This window comes from Diospyros lotus, chromosome 4 (assembly GCF_014633365.1).
Source record: "Diospyros lotus cultivar Yz01 chromosome 4, ASM1463336v1, whole genome shotgun sequence".
Lineage (NCBI taxonomy): Eukaryota > Viridiplantae > Streptophyta > Magnoliopsida > Ericales > Ebenaceae > Diospyros > Diospyros lotus.
In genome coordinates this window covers 15,802,867-15,828,840 of record NC_068341.1, presented here as the reverse complement: position 1 = coordinate 15,828,840, position 25,974 = coordinate 15,802,867, and the positions used below count along the sequence as shown (strand labels likewise).

General features: G+C 31.7%; 2 protein-coding genes across 2 annotated transcripts; one reads left to right on the top strand and one right to left on the bottom strand.

Annotated features, from left to right (window-relative positions):
- Positions 1-13,437: 13,437 nt before the first annotated feature.
- Positions 13,438-14,814, top strand: LOC127800022 (transcription factor MYB93). The gene is made up of 3 exons (XM_052334393.1): positions 13,438-13,644; positions 13,717-13,846; positions 13,962-14,814. The coding sequence occupies exons 1-3, from the start codon at positions 13,509-13,511 to the stop codon at positions 14,665-14,667; spliced, it is 972 nt and encodes a 323-aa protein (XP_052190353.1). The 5' UTR covers positions 13,438-13,508; the 3' UTR covers positions 14,668-14,814.
- A 9,538-nt stretch (positions 14,815-24,352) lies between these two features.
- On the bottom strand, positions 24,353-24,868 carry LOC127799694 (uncharacterized mitochondrial protein AtMg00810-like). Its single transcript, XM_052333917.1, has one exon. The coding sequence runs from the start codon at positions 24,866-24,868 to the stop codon at positions 24,353-24,355; it is 516 nt and encodes a 171-aa protein (XP_052189877.1).
- Between the last annotated feature and the right edge of the window lie 1,106 nt (positions 24,869-25,974).

The following is a 25,974-nucleotide window of genomic DNA, read 5'->3' as shown; positions in this document are numbered from 1 at the left end:
GGTGACGCGAAAAATTCTTGTAGAATATAGCTACCCAGCTTTCCTTGCAAATGGTTGTCTATTTCTATGGCAAGAACGTAATAATCGATGCTTTTAGGTTAGTGAGCGTTCCCCCACTCAAATTGCTTATCAAATCCAAACCTTTGTTTGGACTCGTTTATCCTCCATGAGTTTCCCTCGCTCATTGCAAGGTTTAGCCTTTTGTCCATTTCTAGCAGTTTCTGCTTTTGTGTTTCAACTATTTCTTTTTGCTGTCCGAATGTTTGTTCAGATGCTATTGATTCTCTTGCTTGTGAGTGTGGTTTTTTTTTTTTTTTTTTTGTAGGGTTTATGGCAGGAATGCCCCTTGTCCCTCTTCTCTTTCTTGTAGAGTCCCCCTATATTACTGTCATCATAAGGATCAGATTTCTCATGCATCATATTTTCCTGGGAAATGGTGTTGGCTTCGATGGATAGTCTCTTTTAGACTTGATGGAGGCCTTTTATGGGCCAACCTTCTTTATCCATGGTTGCTGTTATCCTTGTTCGGTGGCTCTCCAGTGATCTTCCCATGTTTTCTCGTGCCTTTATTGCTATGGAGTGTGTGCAGTTGGTCTCCCATATTTTATTTTATTTCTAATTTATTTTATTTCCACATAGTATGTTTGAGGCAGTATGGTTGTGGTTTTGTTTCTTTTTCTAACGTGAGTGTGGGTTTGTTTCTTTATGCTTTTTTTTGCAAGGTTTGCCTCAATGGTCTTTTGTAAACATTATCGCACTTTTTTCTTTTTAATGCATTTTTCATTTACAAAAAAAAAAAAGAATTGAATCTCATTTTTAAGTTTTAGTTTTATAAGTAGAAGTGGAATTATGAATGCAGAAAATTGAATGATAGAAAACATTTTTTGTCTAGGGTTTCCCTTCGGACATCCTTTTGGGTTGAACGGTTTCTCTCCTTTAACCCCAACGTCAAATCTCTAAAGGTTCCCTAAAACCCTTGTGAGATTCACCATTGATAAGATATCCCTAGTAAATCTCGATCGAATTGCTTTATTTTCCAATCATTTGCACATGATCCCTTTTTCCAAGGCTTCTCTAAGCCATTTTCACCTCAAACTTAAATCCCCCTTTGTCTCAAACCCCAACCCTGCTCCTCTATTGCCCATATTTGCAAAACCCTTTCTCCCTTTGTCTCAAATCCCTTTCTCCCTCTTGAACCCTACTCTTCTGTTGTCCGCACTCCTCTGTTGCCCATATATTCAAACCCTTGTTTTAGCTCATTACCACCCCCATGACTAATTTGATGATCTCTTCAAGTCACTGTTCTCTCTACTACTCTTGTCGAGATCAATACATATAGGTGTTCCTCCAAGGCTTCATCCATGGGATAGAAATAAAAGCCAAAAGACTTGGCTCTTAATCTTCTTCACATTGGTAACATGAGGGTGACAACAAGCTTTGTGCGACTATTGGCTTTTTGCTTTGTGTATTTTTGTGTCATTTTTTGTTTGCATTGGACGAGGCATTGAGGGTTAGTAGGAAGAAAATGACAATGAAGATATGCTTCATCTTAGAAGAAATGCCAATAAATGGTTTTAGTTTGTTTCTTTTTATATTTTTTTTTTTCCATTTTAGGCTCTAGTTTGGGATTGACTGTTTTCTTCTCTTGTGTTTGTGCATCTCTAGAGCCTTGGTTCTAGTTGTTTGGTGTTGTGCAGGGTTAGTTTAGTTGTTCATTGTATTGAGCCGGGCTTGTTGGCTGTGTTAGCTTTGTCTCTACTCTTGGGATTGTTTGCCTTGATCAGCTGGCCTAACTAAGTTCATCTCCCCTTGGTGACTTGGCCATGTGCCATGGATTGCTTGTTCTTTTGATTGTTTTTAGCCAAAAATAAATAAAATGATAAATAAAGTAAAAATGAACAATAGTAGTAATAAAAATAAAAATTAACAGCAAAAATCAAACGTGGCTAAACAATCCCATATGTATTACCATCTAATTACAAGCTTTGTGAACATTTTTATTTCTTTAGTCAAGCAACAAGTGTCCTAATCATTTAGCTGTGTGAAAGATATTGAAAGCTCTGTTAATTCGTCTTAAACTAATAAAACTTTGACATGTACAGCATTATATAATGAAAGCGATTAACAGTTAGAATATTTCATTTTCTTGAGTAGTTTAGTCTCCTATTCTCAACTACTGCAGGTATCTTTAGGTTAGAGCATGGAACGTCTACTCCTACGACTTAAGCCACTTACCTTATTTGTTACAGTTTTAGTTGAGTGTTGCAATGGATCAAACGATATACAAAATCTTCATACATATATATATATATATATATGGGATTACTCATATGGACTATTAATTAAATAATATTCATATATTAAAATGAAAAAAATTAATATATTTAACAAAATTATTTGTCAAAAAATACCACCAAAATGATGTGGCAATTAAAATTTTGTTAGAGGCCATTTTGGTAAATGTATTTCTCAATATTAGAGGGGTGTCCTTCATTACGTATGTGTAAATAATAAATAGAATATTTTTAAATAAAAAATTAACTTCAAAATGTAAAAGTTGACAGCTAGCAGTTTATTTTAATCGTATATCGAAGCAAATTTTAAAAAAAAAAAAAAATTCTGAAGCAGTAGCATCGTTCTCTTTATTATTATGATCTATAGGTCATAAGTCCAGTCCCCTAACAGTTTTGTAACACCAGATTTAGAATTTTACTTACATTATTCTATAAAAAAATTTGCTCGCGTAACATTACTTTAAGAAAAAAAAAAAAAAAGAAAAGAAATCTGAGGCTCGTCACTATTAACTTAGATTTGACAGTACAAGATGTATCATTTGTGTAAAAATTAATTCTATACGCACCAATTTGATGACTTCCTTTGCATGATATTTCTCACATCATAATTAGGAAAGGAAATTAAGAAAGAAAAATGGGGTTGAATGCACTGATTTGGTTTCCTTAAGCCTGATGCCATCCTTGATAGTCTTGATTAGGTTATCTATGAAGGACTTCCCTGTCTTTACTCCAAAGCCTACAGCCATTATGGGAGCAGGTTGTAACGGTCCCCACTCTCTCCTTTCTTCATCACTACACCACTTCAAGAAACATCCATCTAAATGCAATCAAAGATCGACGTGTTCTAATTTATGGGCATATCTAGTTATGTTATGTCCATCTGAATCATCATCTAAAACAAATCGTAGGCTCTTGCTAATTAAGGTTTGTACATAACATTGATCATATGTAAATAGATGCGTACTTGATGAAGACAATAGTGGCTGGTTTGTATTCGGACGCATTTTGTTAATGCCAAACCTGTTGTGGAAATCGGGACTTGAAGGAAGGAAAGGAATTAGCAGAAATGTAAGAAAGCTATGCCTTTGTGCTTAGTAGAATCGTGCCCATCTTAGTTACTTTTATCTTCTCAGAAAGAATTTGCCAGGAGATATGCCAAAACTTTTCCAGAACCGAAAATTAGAACAGTGTAAATCATCCTTTAAACCTAAAAAAAATCAAAAATAAAAAAAAGAGAGAGAAAATCTTCCGTTAAAGTCTTACAAAAAAGTAGGTTAGTGCTAAGTAAATAAAAACAATTTTAAGTTGCATTCAGATAGGGTTTTTTTTTTTTTCTTTTCTAGTGATGTTAGTGTTCACAATTTTGGCTCAACAAATCTTCATGAGTTAATGTATATCTCTTTGTTTACGTGCACTTGGTATGATTCCACTCGAACGGACGATGAACATAACCCTAAGAAAGAAAAAATTGAGGGTTTCTATGATTGGAAATCAAATCAAGTCTATGTTCTTTGTGCTACCCCTTGGAATTGGTTTGGATAAGATTACTTGGCTTTATATTTATCAATTAAAATTTAAATTCAAATGACTTATTTAATTATATTATTACGTAATACACATTTATCAAATGAGAGAATTTAAAATACAGAATATTAAGACTGCGTTTTTTTTGTTATTTTTAGTTTTTAATTTTTAAAAATAATAAAAATACATTTACTTTGTCATTTTCAACAATGCATTTTCAAAAATAAAAAAAATATAAAGGAAACCCAAAATAATAAAATGTTGTTTTGGTTGTTTTCAACCAAAATAATCTCTAAATCCAAAACATGAAAAACATAATCCATTTCCATGTTTTAGATCTAAAAAAGAAAAGAAAGAAAAAAAAAAAGGAAAAAATATTATTCTTAAATTTTAAAAATAAAATTATACATTTATTTAAAATTTAAAAAATATAGTATATCTATATAATAATTAAAAATATAGGATAATATATAATATATTATTAAGTATATTACACATATTATGTATAACAATATTTAATATAAATTATCACTTAGATGTCAATAATTTATTAATCAAATTTATTTTTTTATTTTAATAGAAAAATTTATTTAAAAGAGTTAATTTTATCATTTAATAATCAAATTTATTAAATAAAATATCATAAAATAATTTTTCTCAAAATTCTAAAATAAACGCGTTTTTTAATTTTTATTTTAAAAAATAATTTTTTAAAATAAAAAAATATATTTTTAATTTTCTAAAAACAGACTATCAAAATAAAAAATTAAAAAATAAATTTAAAATTAAAAATTAAAAATACAAAAAGTACACAGCCTAACACTCTCCTGTACATTGATTCAAATATATATTAAGGTTCTAATTAAGGTTTTATTCAAAAACCCGTTATTTTGATTCAAATATTTAAAATATAAAGGCTTTCCCGCATAAAACTTCTCTAGTACGTTACATGATATATATCATTTTCTATGAAGATTATTGAGATTTATTTTCACAATATCAACACAGGCCAATAGTACTTCACTTTTTTTCATCAACATAAGAGAGTTCACGTGCTTGGAGATGCATGTATAGGAAGGGGACACGACGCGGTAAAATTGCATTTGAAACCAATGGAAATTAAGTTGGCTACGCAGTGTGGAGTTTAGATATGCATTCGGTAGAAACCCATGGAAGCAAGCAAATAAGTCGTTTAGCTCACACTTATAATAGCGAAGACTATATCCAACGAGGCATAAAAACTCAGATCATTTTGCTTCCTCTTTACGTTCAAACCATCTATATATATATATATATATATAGTGATCAACCCGACAACGGACCACTTCTCTCTTCAGAGGAATTTAGAGTGGGTAGAAAGAAAGGGGTGCGTGTGCTTGTTTGTGTCTAGCTGTTGCTTTGACTCTGTTGGGCAATTGATGATACGTGTAATTAGACTTAAATTAGTTTGAGACTTGACTAAATATTAGTTGCTAGGTTTGACAAAGCTTGCTTACATGTCCAGCAACTTAGGATGATCACAAGTTAATTTGCCCAGCAGTCCAGAGCAATTCAGAAGTTGCCCTGAAACCCAGGAATTTGTAATCTTGAATCGGACCTAGAAGATTAATTATGTTACCAAATTAGAGAAATTAATAGAAGTTACTTAAAGAACTGCTAGGGAAGAATTTTAAGAGAAATTATAGCCATTTATATATTTAAATTGTGTGAATTATGGGAGTTCACAATTTTGACTTTTCAAAAATTCTGCTATATAACTTGGTAATTTAGTCTCGTTTTGGGATATCTGTGGATGTAGTATATTGAGAAACCAAATTATGTTAAAATTTTGTGGCCTTTCCTTTCTTATCTACGTGTAATTTGTGTGATCCAATATTAACAAGATCCTTCCATCTACTTCTAAGAAGTTAATGTTATTCAAGAACAAAAAATAATGAAAAACATGGGTACGTATAAGGCTAAATTTGTTTGTGATTTTGGCCATTGGACCTTGGAAGCAGGTCTAAGGTTTTCGCCCTTCTTCTTCGCATCAAAAGGCAGTTGACAATACCAGGTCCTTGTATTGCATTTACAAGGTCTCAATCCCAATGATGGTGAAGCTGATATTGGGTTTGCTCTTTGGCGCTTTTGCTCAAGTTCCCATTGCAGGTGTGGTTGAGTTTTAGTTTCTTACTTTTTGGTTTGTGGCATATGCAATTGTAGGGTATTGTATGTATTGTGTTGTATTTCCTTTTGTTGTGATAGGTGATTCAAAATTACATGATAAATGTTGCATTCTATTTGCATTTTATGTGAATGTCATTTGACCTTAATTTCACCTTCATTTATATGTTATTATTCTATTATTTGACTGTCTCTTATATCAACCATTGATCTCATCTTAAATGCTGATCGTGCAGCTTATAGTCATTTTGCCTTGATATATAAGGCTTCTATCAGAACCCAATCGACACTTTCACTATTGCAATCAAAAGAAACCCTAAATCAACGCAAAGAGATGAGACACAACCTGTGAATTCTCTTATCGGTAAAAACCTACGGTGTATTGCTCTATCTCTGGTTTAAATCGTTTCATCGTGGAAGATAAGGTCAAGAGATAGTGATGAGTACGGTGTTTGCTTGGTGTTAATGCATTCTTGTACTTATTTTTTGGTTTCTGTCTTCTTAATGCAATACTATAATAATTTTATTTTTTATTGAATTGGTGTAATAGCGTTGTACTCTCTTTTATATAGTGGATTAACTAGAGACGAAAATCTCTGTCGTGATTAGGATCTATTTACGAATCTAAACATGTATATCTTGTGTTCTGTTGTGTGTTATGTTCTTGGTGTGATTGATTTATTTCGATTTGATTTCTCAACTTGGTTCTTGGCTTCGTTCGTTGGCCGGTTAAATCAATTGAGGGAAAATTAACACCTTTGATATTCAACTTGGGGTTTTGGGTTGATTCCCCTCTTTTGTTTGTGATATGACTGATCTCACCTATCATCGAAAAAAATATATGACCGATCTTAGAGCAATCGACAAATCAAGGTAATACTTCAACCCTTTTAGGTCACCCTTCCTCCCTTACTCAGAGATTGGTTCCCTTTTAGGTCACCCTTCCTCCCTTACTCAGAGATTGGTTCCTTCCCTTGCCTGCCTCTCTTAGATTCACCTAGGTTCTTCAAAAGAGTTTCTGTCCTTGGTAGGCATGTTTACTATCCTTAATTGGGTTTCTCAAGCTAAAAAATTTTAGTCCCTGTATTCAGTGTAAAGATATCCTTCCTGCATGCCCTAATCATTTTGGCCAATGATATTTGTTTTTCTCATCTTCTAGTTAGCCTGTGACCTTGATCCTAGATTATTATCTATTTTGGTTTCTCTGTTGTAACTTGTTCAGGAATGATCTGTTTTCCCTCTGTCCTATATTTTTGATGGTCTTCGGTGTTAATTAATCTACATGCGATACTCCTAAAGTTTGGAATAATTGTAAAAAGTACTTCTAATATTTAAAAAAATATAAAGAGTACTTCTGAAATTTAATATTATATTGTAATTTTTTCTTAATATTAGTTAACTACCATTAAATTTTATAAAATGACTAAAGTACTCATATTTAAACTCATTTTTCTCTTTTTTCATTCTTCTTTCTTTCTCTTTTCTTTATCCACTGTTGTTTTCTTCTTCTATTTCCATCCAACGAACGATGAACAATAACAACAACAAACAAGGAGCGACGATGCCAATGAATTAATGGCAACAACAACTACGATAAGAGCATTCATTCATAATGGCAGTTGTTCATTTTTTCTCTCTCCTATATTTATCTTGCTCTTGATCTGTAGTGTAGAGATTGGTTAAGATAGGGATGGCCAAGGTGAGGCATTTGATTATGGTGATAATAGTAGAGATTGTTCATAACATGGGCGGATCTAGGCACATGGATTGGGCTGGGCTGGGCAAAATTAGAGGTGGACTGGGCAAAATTAATAGTGGGCTACTACTAAAAAATTAAAACATTTACACTATAAATTTTAATTTTTTTGTGAGCTGCCCTGGGCTTCAGCCCAGGGCAACTCACTACTAGATCTGCCACTGGTTCATAGTAACGATAGTGGCAGCAACAATGACGATAGTAAGGGCACCTCCTCCCTCTCTATTTATATGATTTCTTCTTTTTCTTTCTCTTTTTCTTCTTCGAATCTAAATTTAGGTTTGAGATAAAGGGTTTTGCTCATTCTCACTTCTCTCTATTTTTCATTCTCTCTTTAATTTTTTTTTTCTTATTTTCTCTTTGTCTCTTATTCAAACCTAAATTTGGATTCAAGATGAAAGGTTTCACACACACACTCTCTCTCTAATTCCCCTTCCCTTTCCCCACCCCCAACCCCTTCTCTCTTCTTCAAACCCAAATCTAGGTTCGAGATATTCATCTTGATTTTTTCTTCTTCTTCTTCTATCTCTTTCTCTTTTTCTATGCACATGCAAATCATTTGGATTCATCCATGATAACCCACACAATTGGGTTCCTCATCTCTCTCTCTTACAACGAATTTGAGCTTATCCCTTCTCTCCAGTGGCGAATTTACACATGAGCTACCCTGGGTTTAGCCTAGGGCAATTCACAATTAAAATTATTTTTTTATATTAAAAAATATTTTTTTAATATAAGAACTTAATTTTTTAATGTAAAAAATAATTTTTAATAATAAATTAGTTCCAAAAAAAAAGTTTAGCCCACCCAAAAATCTGTGATGTACAATTTTAAATCTAAAAAATAGAATTTCAGCCTCCCTCTACATAAATTTTTAAACCCACCGGCCTCCCTCCCTCGCTAGAAGATGAATTTGGTTCATTTGTGATGAACCTAGATTTAGTCTTGGTTTATTCAACCCCCCTCTTTCTCTCTTTGCATGGACTGTGGGCATCGAAGATTGCATTGCCTGTGTTTTTTTTTATTAAATAAAAGAAGATAACTCGTAAAGAGAAAGAAAGAAAAATGGGATGAAGAATAAAATAGTCATTTAAGCTTTTTTAAACAACAAGGTAATTACAGTCATTTCTCAAATGTCAAATAATTTTTTCCAAATTTGTCAAACCTCACAATTTACTCTCTCTCTCACACACACACACATATATATATATATATATATATGAGCCTAGACCCTTTTCAATTTCAACTGGATGTGTAGTTTACCAGTAAGAAACATCAATATCAGTCTGGAGAAAAATGCTTGAAGCAAATTAAGGAGAGGTCAGGTCAGACAGCAAAGTCTTATATAAGTTAATGCATGAATTAATTATGAAAAGGAGAAGAATTAAGTATGGGTTATATGTTTCCAAAAAAATTGGTGAAGATTTAGGACGTCGGCTCCACCAACCCCCCTCCCTCCTCTAACCAGCATCTCTCTTGCAAGTCAAAACGGGTCACATCTTTAAATGTCCTTTTCCACTGGTCCCGGACCTTTCTCCTACCCTCCATCTTTCTTCATTATCTTCCATAACTTTTGTTTAAATTAATTTCTACATATATATTTAGCTCCAAGTTAAATATTATCATGTTATATATACAAATAAACTGTTACTCTATTAAAATTAGATTTGGGTTCAGCATCCCAAAAAAGAAAAAAAAAATGAGGCATATATATATATATATGGTTATATATAAACAGAAGCATAACGTAAACTTAATTTGAGGTGAATTAATGAGTGATCAATTGTGACCTCTCCAAAAATTAAACATAAATATAGAAAATATATATTACCCCCGTAGCTAGGAAGAATGTTACTTTTCAACCACTTAAATTGATTTCCGTATTTAAGGCTGCACCAAGTGATCACTACACGTACATTTGACAAATCATTTTCCCTAATTTGGCATTGGAAGCCTTAATATTGTTGGCATAAAAACAAATCATAAGATTCACTCAAACGTCGCGAAAAACGTACGACATTGAAACCAAGTTAAAGTTTCCGATGTATAATAAACGCCGAATAATCACTGTGCGCCAAAAAATTAATTGTAATACTTAATTAGATAGTGGGATCGGATTTAAATATTATACTTTCTTGTAGTAGGTTAATTATTGTATATATATTCTCATCATCCACCAACTCACTAAAAAGATGTAATATATATACATCGAGGCAAACGGAGGCCAATACTAGCTAGTATTAACTTAAGCCTTATTCGCGATCGACCCTAATCAAGTCTGATGAAAAAATCAACGCCTGTCTATATAACAATATTCTTTTTTATAAAAATTATTAAATTTGTCATTAATTTATAACTAATCATTGTCAATGTTATATGGAAGTATATATAAATGTGCCCGTTACAAAAAGAATTGCAATTCGAGGCAGAGATGATAAGAGTTAAATATTATTATTATTAGTGACAAAAAGTAATAAATGTTTCTAAATATAATGTTACATGATTTAATTCATTCCATATATATGTGATTTTAATTTTTTTTGCTACAAATTTATCAATTAGTATGTATATACATATATATATATATATATTTCTTACAATACATAATAAATTATCAATAAATATACAATTGAGCAACCAGGCCAAGCAGCCAAGCTTACTTATTGTGTGACAAAAAATATAGAATTAATCTACCCTGCCGAGAGCCTTATCGAGAGGCTGATCAAAGGATGCCAAAGTGATAAAAATATCCTCACTCAAATTGTAATTTCGTTTCCCTTACCCTTTCCTTGTTTGTCTTATCTCTCCTCTCTCTCCCTTTCCATGGCCGCCACTAGCAACTGTTGACCGCCTCTGCATCTTCCCGTCGCCTTGCCTCCTCACTGCCTTAGCTTTGCAGATTGTCGTTGCATCCTCCTTCGCCGAGGATGCAACGGCGATTGACGGTTGTTAGAGACGATCATGAAAAAGGAGAGAGAGGAGGTGGGCAAAGAAAGGGTAGGAAAAGCAAAATTTATAATTTGGATAAAGATGTTTTTGTATTTTAGCACCCTTCGATAAGGTTATCGAACAAAGTAGGATTGCTCAAAAATATATACCAACTGGAGAAAGTGTCAGAGTCCACATAGAATTACATTTTTTTTCTTAGGATATCATGAATTTTTCATTATACATATATATATATATAATGTTATACTTTGATGCATGAAAATACCAAAATTGATGCAATTTCAGCATTTCCAAAGTGTTCCTTACCCAGGAACACAAAAAAAAAAAAAGTTTTTGGACCATTTTTGTAATTTTAAAAACATTTAATTGAGCCCGTTTTACAATATTAAAAAGTATTGTGATGCATTTTCGATTTGAAAACTTGTTTCTATTTTGCAGCCACATTAGAGAAAGAAACAATTTCGTCTTTATTGTCTTAACTATCAAATTAGAGAAACAGAAGTAATTTGTATTTATATTTATTTGAATGAATAATAAAATTTATGTTTATTTTTTATTAAATAATTATTTTTTATAATTTTTATATGAAAAATTATATTTATAAAAAAAACTTTTATGTAATTTTTTATTTATGTATTTTTTCGAAGTTTTTATTTCTACTCTACCTTTTTGAAAAATATCATTTTTTATTTCCATTTCATGTCGTATCCGTTTCTCATTTTTATTTTCTTGTATAACACGTAATTTTATATTTTCATTTCGTATCAAATTTGTTTCTCGTTTTCATTTTCTTGTGTAACACGTAACTTCGTATTTTTATTTTATATTGTATCTATTTTTTATTTTTTATTTTCATTTTATTATATAACACGTAACTTCATACGTACGAAAGTATGTATATTTAGTAAATAAACTGTGGGAAATTCGTTGGTAAATGGGGTTGGAGATAACACTTAACTTCAAATTGGAGCCATGCAGTCAATGACGAAAGGAGCCCTCTATACATATTATATATATATATATGTATGTATATGTTGCGTGCATGCATGGACTAGCTTCACCCCAATGGGCCCTCCACGTGTTAATTAATCTCCCTACCCTCTGTAAGGACAATTATAACCTTATTACATACCCAAATGACGTTTTAAAAGGAAAATAGTATTTATAAAGAACTTCTATTTGTATATAAGAAAACAAATATATCTTGATGTAACTTTAATATTTTTGTAGTTATAACTGATTTTGGCAATCTTTCTTTTATATATATATATATAGGCTTAATTATTAAAAAAAATACCAAACTTTGACCGCACCAATTCTATAACAAATTTTAAAAATTATCAATTTTGTATTTAAAATTTTAATTTTATATTAATTCTACAACACCATTAAAATTTGCATAAGTATTAATTTTTATTCTAATTTTCATACTTAACCATATAAATAAATAAAGTTTACTATTATTATGTGATCGTGACTGGTTAAATTTGAAAAAGAGAAAGAAAAATTCATAATTAATGCATCGAAATGGTATTAATATTTATGTAAGTTTTAGGGGTGTAGAATTGATGCAAACTTAAAAGTTATTTAGCCAAAATAGTTAAAATAAAAAAAAGAATAAATAAATTTGAATTAGAAGAGACATTTGCATACCAAAGGAGGTTATTTAGCTAGAATAGTTCTACACTATATATAGGTGTTGTTCATGATTATATATTGATAATAATTTTTATTAAATTTTGATGACAACATCATTATTAATTATTCTCTTTCTTTTTAAATTTAAGATAATCTAATAATAAGCTACCAATCAAATTTCTAAAAAAATGTATATATACTCACAAGGAGATAAAAAGGCAAAAACTTTGATGAATGACTTGAAACTCTCAATGTGTAACAAATGAAGTACAAAACTTTTATTTGTTGATTAAAAAAGGGATGGGTGTATTTGTCACACTGTGGAAGAAAATGATAGTGTTGATTAATTATGATGGAATGGGTGAGAGGAAGTGTCAAATCATAAATTTTGTCAGACATTACATTATTAATGAAATTAAGGCTGGACGAAGATACAAGGCAAAGCAAGCAAGGCAAAAATAGGCTTTATATCCTTAACATTAAAAAAAAATGATATTTAATTTTTGATGTATAAGGTGGTTCTATATCTCATTTATTAAAAGCTCTTGTCTTAAATTTTTACCGTGATCAAATATTAGTCCATGTGCAAACACGCTTATTTTTGCAAGTAATGTCACATAAATGATCAATTGATAGTATTTGGATATATTGTCTAATTTGTTGTTCTCTTTCTATAATTAAAAAATATGATATTTAAGCTTTAATAGGTAAAATATCAAGATTTTTTATCTTAATTATTAAAAAATATTATTTTTAATTTGAGTAAAGAGTTGTTATTTATAACATATAAGACATACACATAGCAAAGAAAATGTTTATGTCATAAAAAAATTATGCTAGCCAGACATGTTATATTAATTTTTTTTTATGAAAAAAAGACTAAATTATCTATAGATTAAAAAAAAAACCTTAAATCCAAAGCATCTATTTTATTATGATAAAGATATAAAATAATAATTTTTAATAATTAAAATATGAAATTTTGAGATTTTATATATTAAGAACTAAATATTATGTTTTTTAATTGTTGAAGAATTACAGAATCTATTAAGTAGCAAAAGTAGGATATAAATAGACTCAAAGTATGGTTTAGATTGTTCGTACCAAATAAGCTAGCTGGAGCAGAGTAGCCAAATCATCAAGACATCCAGAAAGCAGAGTAGCTTGAAATATATAGAGAATCAATGGGGAGGTCCCCTTGCTGTGACGATGAAAATGGCCTCAAAAAGGGACACTGGACTCCTGAAGAAGATCAAAAGCTTGTTGATTACATCCAGAAAAACGGCCATGGAAGTTGGAGAGCCCTCCCTAAGCTTGCTGGTAAGGAAATATTGTTTCGTACAAATATCGTCATTTTTCTTCCTAAATTGTGGTGTGATGTGTATGTTGCAGGTCTGAATAGATGTGGCAAGAGCTGTAGATTAAGATGGACGAATTACTTGAGGCCTGACATCAAGAGAGGCAAATTTTCTGAAGAAGAAGAGCAAACTATTCTGAGTCTACATTCCATCCTTGGAAACAAGTAACTAATTAACCATGTACCCAACCTTTCACTAAATTAGGTACTAATGTTTACCATTGTACTTCTAATTATTAATTTCGATCGTGTTTATTGTATATGTACGTTTGTTTACAAGATGGTCAGCAATTGCGACCCATCTACCAGGGCGCACAGACAACGAAATCAAGAATTTCTGGAACACCCATCTGAAGAAGAAACTGATTCAAATGGGTTTCGATCCGATGACCCACAGACCCAGAACAGACCTCTTTACCAGCTTGTCTCACCTCATAGCCCTAGCCAAGCTTGTGGAACAGCCACCATTAATAGATCAAGAACAAGCTGCCCAATTGGCCAAACTTCACTCCTTGCAATTTCTTTTCCAGTCATCATTGTCATCATCGACACCCACAATAAACCCTAATAATAGTAGTATTTCAGATCTTGAGCTTCTCAGTCTGCTGAATTCAGCTTCAACCCAGATGCTGCAGAATCATGCCCTATTTTCCATTGAAAATAATGCAACTTCTCAACCACTCCGTGAACAACCTTTCACCACCTCCTCATCATCCTATCTGCCAGTTGACCCACAAGTCCCTTTCTGTTTCCAAACACCCTTGAACGGCGATGATCAGATCATTGGCCAAGTGGGCAATAATTATATTAACCCGTCTAACTTTGCATGGCTTCATCACTCTTCTCCGGCGCCGGCGAAAAGAGAGAATTTCTTGAGCAATCTGGGAGAAAGCAGCAGCGGCTCCAGCCATGGAGGTTCTGGAGCTTCTTCCTACAACTGGAATGAACTGCTTTTTGAGGAGCCATTCACGAATACGATTTCTTAGTTATGGATAGTTTCATGGGTTTGGCGTTGCTTTTGTTGGTTCATAATAGGATATATGTATAGACATGCATGTTTGGACAGCAGAGTTTACATGTGGTGGGTGTGTGTATATATATATATATATATATATCTTTGATGATGAGTTTAATTTTAGTTTTGAATGCAATGCATGATCTGCATTTGTGGAATATTTGCCAAACTTTTGTGCTTGTGTTTCTTCTTAAGGGTGAAGTTTGAGCACATTGGATTAAGTGATGTTTAAGGAAACTATATATATGTGTAACATAAAGATGATGTCGATCATTTGAAAAGGAAAAACTATCTTGTATAAAATTATTGCGAAATGTACGAACCCCATTATAGCTTGCTTTTAGGTATTTTTGTATAATTATGCAAGAATATTGCTCCCTTATACTTAAGAGTAATAGGTTAAATTACACTTCAAATGCATGTTATTTGGGTTATTTGTAAATAGAAACTTTATATGATTTAAAAATGTCTCTGAAATATTTTTATCCCTTTCATTAAGTTAATATATAGCCCAAACAAATTGTATTTGCAGTTAGATTTTAATTATAAAAATTAAAATAACTCACAAGAAATTTATTTTAAAATAGTCAAAATCACAAACAGTTTGTGTGAAATTTAAAATAAAACTATAGAAATTATTTTTTATATATTTATAAAATTATAAAAATATCTATAATAAAATTCATGAAAAAATTCAAACGGTAACCTCATACTTATATAGTCAAACGGGAATTGCTACTTAGAGGCCACCAGTGAGGACAAAATTGTAGAAACTTTCAAAGATTACAGTTTTAAATTATAGGGGACTTCTTGCAAAATAGTTCAAATTATAAAAATTCTAAGTGTAATTTACCGAAAGTATATAAGGACCATGGACACCATTTTAATAAAATAATCTTAAGGTTGAGCAAAAATTTTAACATAGAAAATATCACCAAAATAATATGACATGCAATAACATTTTTGCAATTAATTATGTAGTTATATATAACTACCCATAAATAGCACATCATTTTTGTAATAATTTGTTTATGTAAAGTCTTGTATGAATGCATTTTTTACAATAAAAAGTCGTTTGGAAATTTTATTTTTTCTGGAGAGTTTAAAATTTTTCTTTTAATGAGCCCCATATATAAGAAAGACACTGTTTTGATCATATTTCTTATTAAGCATGAATAACGGAATGGACAAACCACATATAAATGAAATCACCTTCTCTCTCTCATCTTAAAATACCAACAATCTAAAATATAGTCAAGTATTAATTAATCTAACAAATTTTGGATTAATATTAAAGAAAATTGAGATAGATAGGAAATCAAATAAATAATGGGAGATGCCTCCATATAATGAAGAGAGCCTAGCTCTAGCTAGCTACTATTCTATTTTCCATGAAAGGTAATTAAAGCGGGAGAAAAATGCTAGGAAATATATATACTATTTTCAACTATTCACACTTGGATGTATGGTGGAATGCTGCTCGATCGGTGCTTCCAAATTAATTAATTAATAAAATATATGGGCGACGACTTTTGGATTTTCAAAAGTCAAAAAGGCAGTACATTGGTGCTCTGGAGGTCGTCAACTGCCCACAAGCCTTCTTGTAACTTTAAGTCAATTTTTTTTTTTAAATTTTAACAGATAAAAATATAAATTAAGAAACAAAGTATAAAAAAATAAGAGCAGTGTTAGAAGAAATATCAAATTCAAAATAATAGATATGACTGCTTTATAGAATTCTATCTTCATCAGACATTAATTACTTTGAACATCTCTCAAACTTAAAAAAAAAAAAAAATTAAAAGCATCAGTATTATTGAAGACCATTTTGGGGTGAAAATCATGTAGGACTTTTTAATAAGGAACGGTTAATTATTTATTTAAAAATGTGTTAATATAACCTTCAAGAACTGGCCACTATCTAAATAAATGCCTATTAGAAGGGAAATTAAGAATTCTTTCTTAAAGCTATGAAAATAGATTTCTTTTTCTTAACAATTCATATACTAAAACATTTGATTGTAAGAAATCAATAATAAAAAAATGTGATTTGACCTGATTCACTAATTCAGCAATTAGCTAATTAATTTGTCAAATCTGCAACCATAATAAAAATTACACAGAAATGCCCCCAAGATGGTGCCCGACACATAAATTAGGAGAGATAAAATGAAAGGGGGTAATGTTGAACTGCAACTAATCAAGCCGTATATGATGGTGAATATTACACTTGGAGTGGTCTAATTACTATATATATATATATATATATACATATATAAGTAAGAAATTTATTAGATGCGCTGTTTTTCAATTATAATTTAGTTTTTATAATATTATATGTTTTGCTACGTTGCCTAATTGCCGTAGATTCCATCGTTGGAATATATACTCTTTATTTGTGCATGATTATCTTGTTTGTTAATGATGAATTTATATATCTATGATGATCGCAAGATGGACGGGCATTTATCATAAGTTTAATGATCACCTTTAACATATGTCTTGTAATTGTTAGAATGTGAGATGGAAAAAATACCTCAATTCATTACTCATGAGGCTAACCTCGAGAAAATCGAGTTAAATACAAAACAAAGTAATCCCATGTTAGATCACACTAAAAAAAAATAACATTTAACGGTGATTTTTTTCGCATTTAGCAGCGGTTAACCACTACTAAGTAATTTAGTGGCAATTTTAAAAATTATCACTAAATCAACAATCGTGAAGTATTTAGAGGCGGTTTTCAAAAATCGTGGGAGTAATCGTCGTTAAGTCATATTTTTTGTGACAGCTCTTATGCCGCAAAATAAGTGATTTAGCGACTTTTTAAAAATAATTAGCTGCTGTTTCGGAACAGCCGAAAAAATTAAAAAAAAAAATTGAATTTTTTCTAGCTCTCTTGCTCGATCGCCCGTGCCTAACCCTACATGTCACGTGGTCGCATGTCCACGTGGTGATGCTAGAACCTTCCCTTTCCTTGGTTTCAAACTCGGGACCACCCCTGTACGTGTACACGCATGAAATCATCTAACCTGCAAAGCCTCGTTGTTATATATTCTCGCATATATATTATATATTAATCCAATCACTATTTTTCAGAATTATATTTTTTATTTTTTAATATAAATTAAAAAATATAAATTAATTGATTATTTTTTAAAAGAATAATGGAATAAATTAAAATTAAATTAATTAAATTAAGTAAAATAAATTAATTGATTAAAAATAAAAGAAGATTTTATATATTTTTTAAGAATTATTAAAATTTTATATATTAAAATTTTATTAAATTTCTTTTTAATTTTTAATAAATTTTGCGACAGTTTTTAAAAACCACCACAAATGTTATTTAATTTTATTTTTTAATTTTTTATTTTTTTCTAAATTTAGCTGTAATTTTTTATAAACCGTCGCAAAATTAAATTTTTTAATAAATTTTGTGACGGTTTTTCAAAACCGCGGCAAATGTTAAGTTATTTTTATTTTTTAATTATTAAATTATTTTCTGAATTTAACAACGATTTCTCAAAAATCACCACAAAATTTAATTGTAATTTTTTATTATTAAATTATTTTTTGAATTTAGCGATGATTTTTTAAAAATCGTCACAAAATTAAATTTTTTAATAAATTTTGCGACGATTTTGAAAAACGGTCGCAAAATACCATGTTTTGCAACTGTTTTTAAAACTGTCGCAAAAAATTAATTTTTTTTATAGTGTCACCTAAGCTTAATCGCAAAGCTAGGTCAATGAAATTGGGGGTCTTATCGAAAAGATTTGTCGATGCCTTCTCAAGAGTATTAATTTTTTTTATAAAAACATAAATAATACACCTTTTTACACAAAAATTTCATCATTTTATTAAATAAAAAAAAGTTAAAATTCAATCAACTACAAAATATAATAATCTCTTAACGACAATAAATTTTCAATTAAAATATAATGTCTCAAAGATAGAAAAAAAAAAAAAAAAACAAACAACTTATTACAATAAACAAAGAAAAATAAAACTAATTTTTCTTGAAATTCTAAAAAATTCAGTGCAAGCAAAAAATTATACATTTTTTATTCTCTTATAGAAGAAAACAAAACAAAATATTAAACTTGTAATACCTCAAGAGTCTAGAAAAATGTAGTATATATCGAGGATAAGTAAGGACGAAAATAACATCAATTGGATATCTTTTGGGTTGAATGTAGGTAAAAAAACTCTAGGGTTAAGCTTGATTGAGCTGGGAAAACTCAAGAATGGGTGACCCCTAGAAAGTTCTCGTAGGCCCATCAGAGTAAGTTATTCCAGTCTTTCTTATTGTGCGATGCAAGATGTTACAAAACTGATAACATTAAAGATAAAATTCATCAATAATGAGCAACTTTTCATTCTACAAATATGTGTTGAATTATGTTCACTTTTATGTAAAATCAAATTTTCTTGCCTTTTGAGATGCAAAATTGTTGATTAAATCTCCATAATCAAGTTTATCTAATAAATCATGTTCAATAGATAATATAACTAGTCCACTCAATTTTTCCTGCGATATAGTTGACCTCAAATATGATTTTATCAACTTCAATTTTAAAAAATTTCTTTTTGCAAAAGTTACTGAAACTGAAATTGTCAATAATATTCTATAAGCAATATATGCATTCAGAAAAGAATCGACTCTTTTGATATAATAAAGAATTTCCATCGAACTATTTTTTTCTCTTGAAAAGTAACACTCTTAATTCTAAAAATAAATCTAAACCATTTATATCAGAAAATTCATCAAATTTAAAAACGTTTTCAAAATTCAAATAATACTCTTTTAAAATATATTCATCTATTGATTTTAATTTCTTAAAATTGCATAAAAATCCAAATTTTTGTTCATATATTCCAAATTGGTCAAACCTATTTTGAAGTGATGAAATAACTTGATCAATCATGTATATAAAATAATCAACTCTAAAATATTCTTCAGCAGATTGTGTTTAATCATCATCAACATTATCATTAAATTATTTTTTCCTATGAATCACACGTTTTTCACAAAGTATGGATTTTATTTTCATTTCATTTTCAAGTTTTTTGTCAAAAATCATAGCAGATTCAAATCCGCTTTCCCTATAAGTTTCAAAAAAAGAAATAAGACATTTTAATTGATCTATAACAACATCAATATGCATATCTTCACTTTGAAAGCTCTTACTAATTGAATTAACTGAATACAAAATATCATACCAAATAAAATAAATTTATAATGTTTTGTATTTAATTTTTTAATAAAATATTTATTATTAATATATATATATTATTGTTGAGTCAACTTGCTCATATTAATTAAGTTTTGATGATTAACAAAAAAGATAATTTTTAATATACAAATTATAATATTTTTGGTGATTAACAAAAATAGTATTTTTCTTAAATATATTAATTGTAGTACTGAATTATTTTTTAATAATTTATAAAATATTTTTTTCATAGTATATGTATTACCAAAAATATTATTTTTTGTTAAAAATATTTTTTAAATTAATTTATTAAATATATTTTATAGCATATGCATTATCAAAAATATTATTTTCTATTAAAAATATTTTTTAAATATATTTTAGATTAATTTATATAATATTTTTATAACATGTGTAACTCAAAAAGAATAAAACAAACTAGGTGCACCTCCCATGTCTTGAATCCTAGACTGTTAGTAAGTTCCAAGTCTTCCCTTGCCAACTAATCTACAAACCCTCTTTGGTATTTGAGTACACATATTAATTTTAAGTTATACTAAGTTATTTTGCTATAACGGTCAAATTTTTAATCGTTGAAAAAGTGGCTAAAATGCCTATAAATACCCCCACAAACTCATTTTTTGAGTATCCAAGTGCTTCTATTGCATATCCAAAGCACCCGAAAACTCTCAAATGCTCTCAAGCAAAACATCCAAGTAATTTGAGACTCTCAAAATATTATTGCACATCTATCGAATAGGCACAAGGCAAGAGTTTGTTTTGTGATAAGTTTGGTAGTTGACTCGATAAACGTGACATGAGACGAACCCAACATGGACAAAACTTAGGGAATAAACCCGTGGGACGAGACGCCCAAAGAGATACTAGAAAATAATGGTATGGAATGTTCCAGAGGTAATGTTGAGTAATATCATGAGAGTTGCGAGCGTGTCTTGAGGAAATGGATCGAACGTGAATTTCGAGGATGAAATTCTATTAAGGAGGAGAGAATTGTAGCATCCCAAAAATTTGGAGATAAGTAATAATTATTAATTTTAGTATTTGAGGATATTTTGGAGTATTTGAAAATTTTGGAGAAAATATTTATTTATAATATTTTGAGAAAATGAGAAATTAAAGTAATTAATTAAATTATTTGGGAGTATTTATGGAAATAGTAAAATAAATTAATTTAGTAAATTTTTGGAGATTTGGGGTGCAAGTGAAATAAGCGAAAATTAGGGTTCGAGGGTGAGTGTGAATTTCAAAAGTTTGGGGGCTGTGGTGCAAATTACAAAAGAGGGACTAAGGGCCCCTTAAATATTATCGCCTGCGTATATAGTGTAAGAAGGCTGCCAGCCCAACTGGTCACACGTGCCTGTGCTGGGTGAAGTCGTGAGATCGACCCGTGGCCGTGTGCACACAATAGAGGTTTTGCTAGAATTTTTCCAGCGTAAGAGACCCCCGAAACAAGCGTAGAACGCGCCACGTGGGGTGCCCTAGGTCGCCCATTTCGCCTTGGCCGCCAAGTTGCTGTGTCGTGTGCTATTTTAAGGCCATTTTTGGCCCAGATATCAGCCATTTCGAGGGCTGGAAGTAGGAGAGATTGGATGAAAGAAGAAGAAGTGGCCAGTAGAAGCAGGAAAGAAGAAAGAATTGGAAGAAATTGGAAAAGAAATCAGAGAATTTTGGAGTTATTCGGTGTATAAAATATTTCGGTAAGTAAGTAAAATTAGCATAAATGTTATATGTTTAGTTTATAGAATTTATATGGCTAGATTATGTTGATTATGCAGTTAAATTTAATTAATTTGAGCCGTTAATTTGTTTTTTTATATAGAACGTTTTACTTTGCAACGGGAGCACAAGAGAGGCCGACATCAGCCGATTACAGGCAAGCTCCTAACCCTTTCCCCATGTTCTTTATTTCCCATGAAAGTCTCTGTGGTTTCTCGTATTTTATTCTCTCCCTCAACGCAACTCGGTTCCACGTATTAATAATAATAATTCGTGTGGTAACCACCCTATGACTTATATTTTATTAATTGGATTACTATTAATGAAATGAGCTAAGCAATGATGTATGGGGGTCTTTCATTTCAACCGTCACGGAGCTTCGTATTACTCCGCTTTTCTTGGGAATGATGTTGAACCCGTTGGGGATAGGTTCTTAGAGAAATCAATATGATTTATGGGATTATGAGAATGGGTTTAATGAGAAAAGTGAATGGTTCAATAACATGATAGGAGATGAGAATGAGAACGATATTATTATGTTTATGTGATTGAGTTTAATAGTGTTTATGTGTGTCTTAAGGGTATGGGGTACAAAGCCACTGACTGTCGATTGTTGGTCGTGTTAGTGGATGGCTGGATGTAAAGGCGCCAATCATCGACTGTTACGATAAGCGCTAGACGGGCTAGAAAAGCTGGTACTGCTAGATTCCCGCCTTAGCTTGTGCATATCATGATGTGTGTGCTGCATAGGGACTGTGTTGCATTCACTTGGGGACATGCTTTATGTGTGATGGGATGTGTGAGCATCTGCATGACCTGGTTGGTTTAAGAGCGAACTTGGGTTCTTCAGGTGAGCTAGTGCATTTAGAGCATTTCGCATGTGTGTATTCCTATGTGGGCGTAGCATGACTTGATACTTGGTTTATGAGGGCCTTGCATCACGTTTATGCTGCAAAAGCCGTTGCATTTCCTAATTGTTGTATTGTATGGTGAGAATGTGCGTTTTTAAGTGATGAGTATAGGTGGCGGGCGTGGCTCACGGTAAGACCTTGGGTGTGAGACCCACGGCGGCGTGGCCCACGATAAGACCTTGGGAGTGAGACCCACGGCAATAGAAAGACCTTGGGGTGAGACCCACGTCAACAGATTATGTTGTGAGCGACAAGATGGGACATGTAAGGGAAATGGTATTTGGACTTGGGCGCCAATGTGTGTTTTATGTGGGCCCCAAGGACCATTTATGTGCAGTTTATTATATGTTTGTGCATTTAGAAATAAGGCAGGTATTGGGCATGGCATGACATGACGTTGCATTGGCATGAATTGCATGGGGTGTTATGGGAAGAGTTTTGTCTATACCCTATAGCCTTTCTTTCTAGAGCTTGTTGAGTCTAGCAACTCACGTTTGTTTTCCATCATTCCAGGTAAGAGAAACGTCTATGATAGCAAGTAGGTTCAGCGGGTTTGGGTCTAGGCCATCGTGTCATGGTAGCAAGTGCAGAGCTCTCTCGAAACTAAATCCTAGGTGTCATAGTGCTTGTGTTAAGAGTAATGTTTTATGTTTGAGATATATGTGTATTATGTAAGCCGAATGGGCACACGGTGATCAGCTATGTAATGACAATTATGAGATGTTATATAAAATAAAGATTATGATTTTAATAAGGGTTGTGTGAGAGTTGTAGTTGTGTTATTGTTCGGTATTATTTTGGTAATGACCCTCTCACGAATCCTCTATTCGCGGTAGTGGCTCCAGGAGTCGGACCGTTACATATCGTTATACCTTGTGAAATCTTATTTTGATGATCATTGTGGATAAATGCATGTTTGTATATTTTTAGATTAATTAGAGATAATTAATCTCATATGTAAGCATAGATTCAATTGACCATCGAGAGAGGCTTTTGATTAACTTAGGGTCATTGATTTTCAGCTCAAAGCTAGAATTATAAAACCCGATCATTGAAAGATTAAACCAATTATAGAACTACGGTGGATTCATGAACCCTAGTGCATTAGATTTCTACATTCAAAAACCTAAAGAATTATTTTGTGTTTTCTATTTGGTGAGTTAGTTTTAATTAATATAAAACTTCCATTGAGTATTCTTTTAATTGTGTGTGGCTTATTAAAGTTAATAGTGGTTAAAGTAGGGATCAAAAGCTAATGCTCATGGGAATGGTATTTTATTCATCATTATATTACTTGTTACGATCCGTCCATTTGTGGGAAAAAATAAGCAGGACAACCAACAATTACAATTTTTTAAAATTGGGAGCCTTGCAATTTTGAGGGCCTTATGCCATGGCATGTTTGGCTTCACTGTTGGGTCGACCCTGCCTAACAGCCTAATAACCAACAATAACAACTAACTAAACCAAACAACAACTAACCAACAACTACAACATACAATAGGAAATAAAATATACAACAACAACCAAACCGAAAAACACACACTAAATCTAATACTCCCCCTCAAGATGGATTGTGAATATCAAGAACAACTATCTTAGCCAATAGATGAGATAGTTGAGGTGCTAGTAAAGGCTTGGTGAACATGTCAGCCAATTAATGAGCAAATTGAATAGGCAATAGCTTGAAAACACTAGCCTGCAACTTGTCCCAAACAAAATGACAATCAAACTCTATATGCTTGGTGCGCTAATGGAAAATAGAGTTGGATGCAATATGAACTGCAACCTAATTATCACAAAATAAGAGAGCAAGAGTTATAGGAGAAACTTTCAAATCAATAAGAAGTTGATGCAGCCACATAACCTCACTAGCTGTAGAAGCAAGAGCCTTGTACTCAGCCTCAGCAGATGAGCGAGACACGGTGATCTGCTTTTTATCCCTCCAAGAAATCCAAGAATCACCAAGAAAAATACAAAAGCCTGTGATGGAACGCCTAATGTTTAGAAAAGAACCCCAATCAGCATCTGAGAAGGTCTGGATCTTTAAAGAAAAAGAAATAGAAAAGAGCAATCCTTGTCCAGGAAAGGCCTTAAGGTATTTCAACAAATGATGTACTATATCAAGATGAGGCTTCCTAGGTTTAGAAACATACTGACTAAGCTTATGAACAACATATGTGATATCAGGGAAAAAGATAGTCAGATAAAACAATCCGCCATTGAGCCTTCTATAGGCAGAAACATCCTCAAGTAAATCACCCTCAGTAGGACACAACTTGACATTAAGGATCATAGGAACCATAATTGGTTTACTAGATTAAAAACCCATATCCTCAAGAAGTTATAAGGTATAGTGTCTTTGAGACAAGAAAATACCTTTAATAGACTGAGCAATCTCAAGACCAATGAAATACCGGAGACGCAAAGATCCAGAGAGAATATATAGTTTGATTTAGACTGAAGAAAGCCATACTTAAGAAGGGCAGTAGAGAACTTGGAAAACTATTGTCTTGAAGTTTGTTTTAATCCATAGATAGACTTATGGATTATATACACCAATCTCTCTCTTTAAGGAGGAGCAGCAACCCGAGGCTTATACCCAAGTGGAAGGTCCATGTAAACCTCCTAAAAAAGATCTCCATTGAGGAAGGCATTATTGACATCAAGATGGACAAGAGGCCACCTATGAATGACAGCTAAAGCTAAGAGGACTTTGACTATAATGAGCTTGGCTATCAGGAAATAAGTATCAAAGAAATACAAACCCCCTTGCTACGTGTACCCCTTAGCTACTAAACAAGCCTTATGCCTCTCTATTGATCCATCTAACTTATATTTAATCTTATACACCCACTTACATCCAATGACATGCTTATCTCGAGGCAAAGTAGTAACAATCCAAGTATTATTAAGATGCATAGCATCCAACTCTGCATTCATGGCATCCCTTTAGTAAGCATAGTGCACTGCTTGATGGTAAAATTGAGGTTCAAATGAGGAAACATTGAGAAGGAAATGTTTGTGTAAGGGTGTCAAGGTAGAGTAAGAAATATAGTGGTCCAAGAGATATGAGGATATTGTAAGAGGAAGTGGTGTTTGTGTTAACAAATGGAAATGAAAATCTTAAAGATAAAAGGGAGATCTAGTGACCCTAGTAGATCGACGAGTTAAAGGAGCAGAAGCACTAGGACAAGGAACGTGATCAATAGTAGAAGGAACCTCAATTAGAGAGGCAGATGTTGAGTTACATAGATCTTATCATATGCGCAGCAGAAATTAAAATTTAATTTGGAGGTATCCCGTTTTTCAGAAATTATGGTTTAATAAAACGAAGGCATAAACGAAAAATACCTCTTTGATGAAATCTTATTTCACCGTTAGATTTCCCGCCGTATAATCCTCCAAGTG

What these genes read in the sequence shown, in the direction of transcription:
- LOC127800022 (XM_052334393.1), top strand. Translation starts at nt 13,509, where the DNA reads ATGGGGAGGTCCCCTTGCTGTGACGATGAAAATGGCCTCAAAAAGGGA. An exon ending in AGCCCTCCCTAAGCTTGCTG is followed by an intron (nt 13,645 to 13,716) that starts GTAAGGAAATAT and finishes TGTATGTTGCAG; the next exon opens with GTCTGAATAGATGTGGCAAG. An exon ending in CATTCCATCCTTGGAAACAA is followed by an intron (nt 13,847 to 13,961) that starts GTAACTAATTAA and finishes TTTGTTTACAAG; the next exon opens with ATGGTCAGCAATTGCGACCC.
- LOC127799694 (XM_052333917.1), bottom strand. Translation starts at nt 24,868, where the DNA reads ATGGTTCCTATGATCCTTAATGTCAAGTTGTGTCCTACTGAGGGTGAT.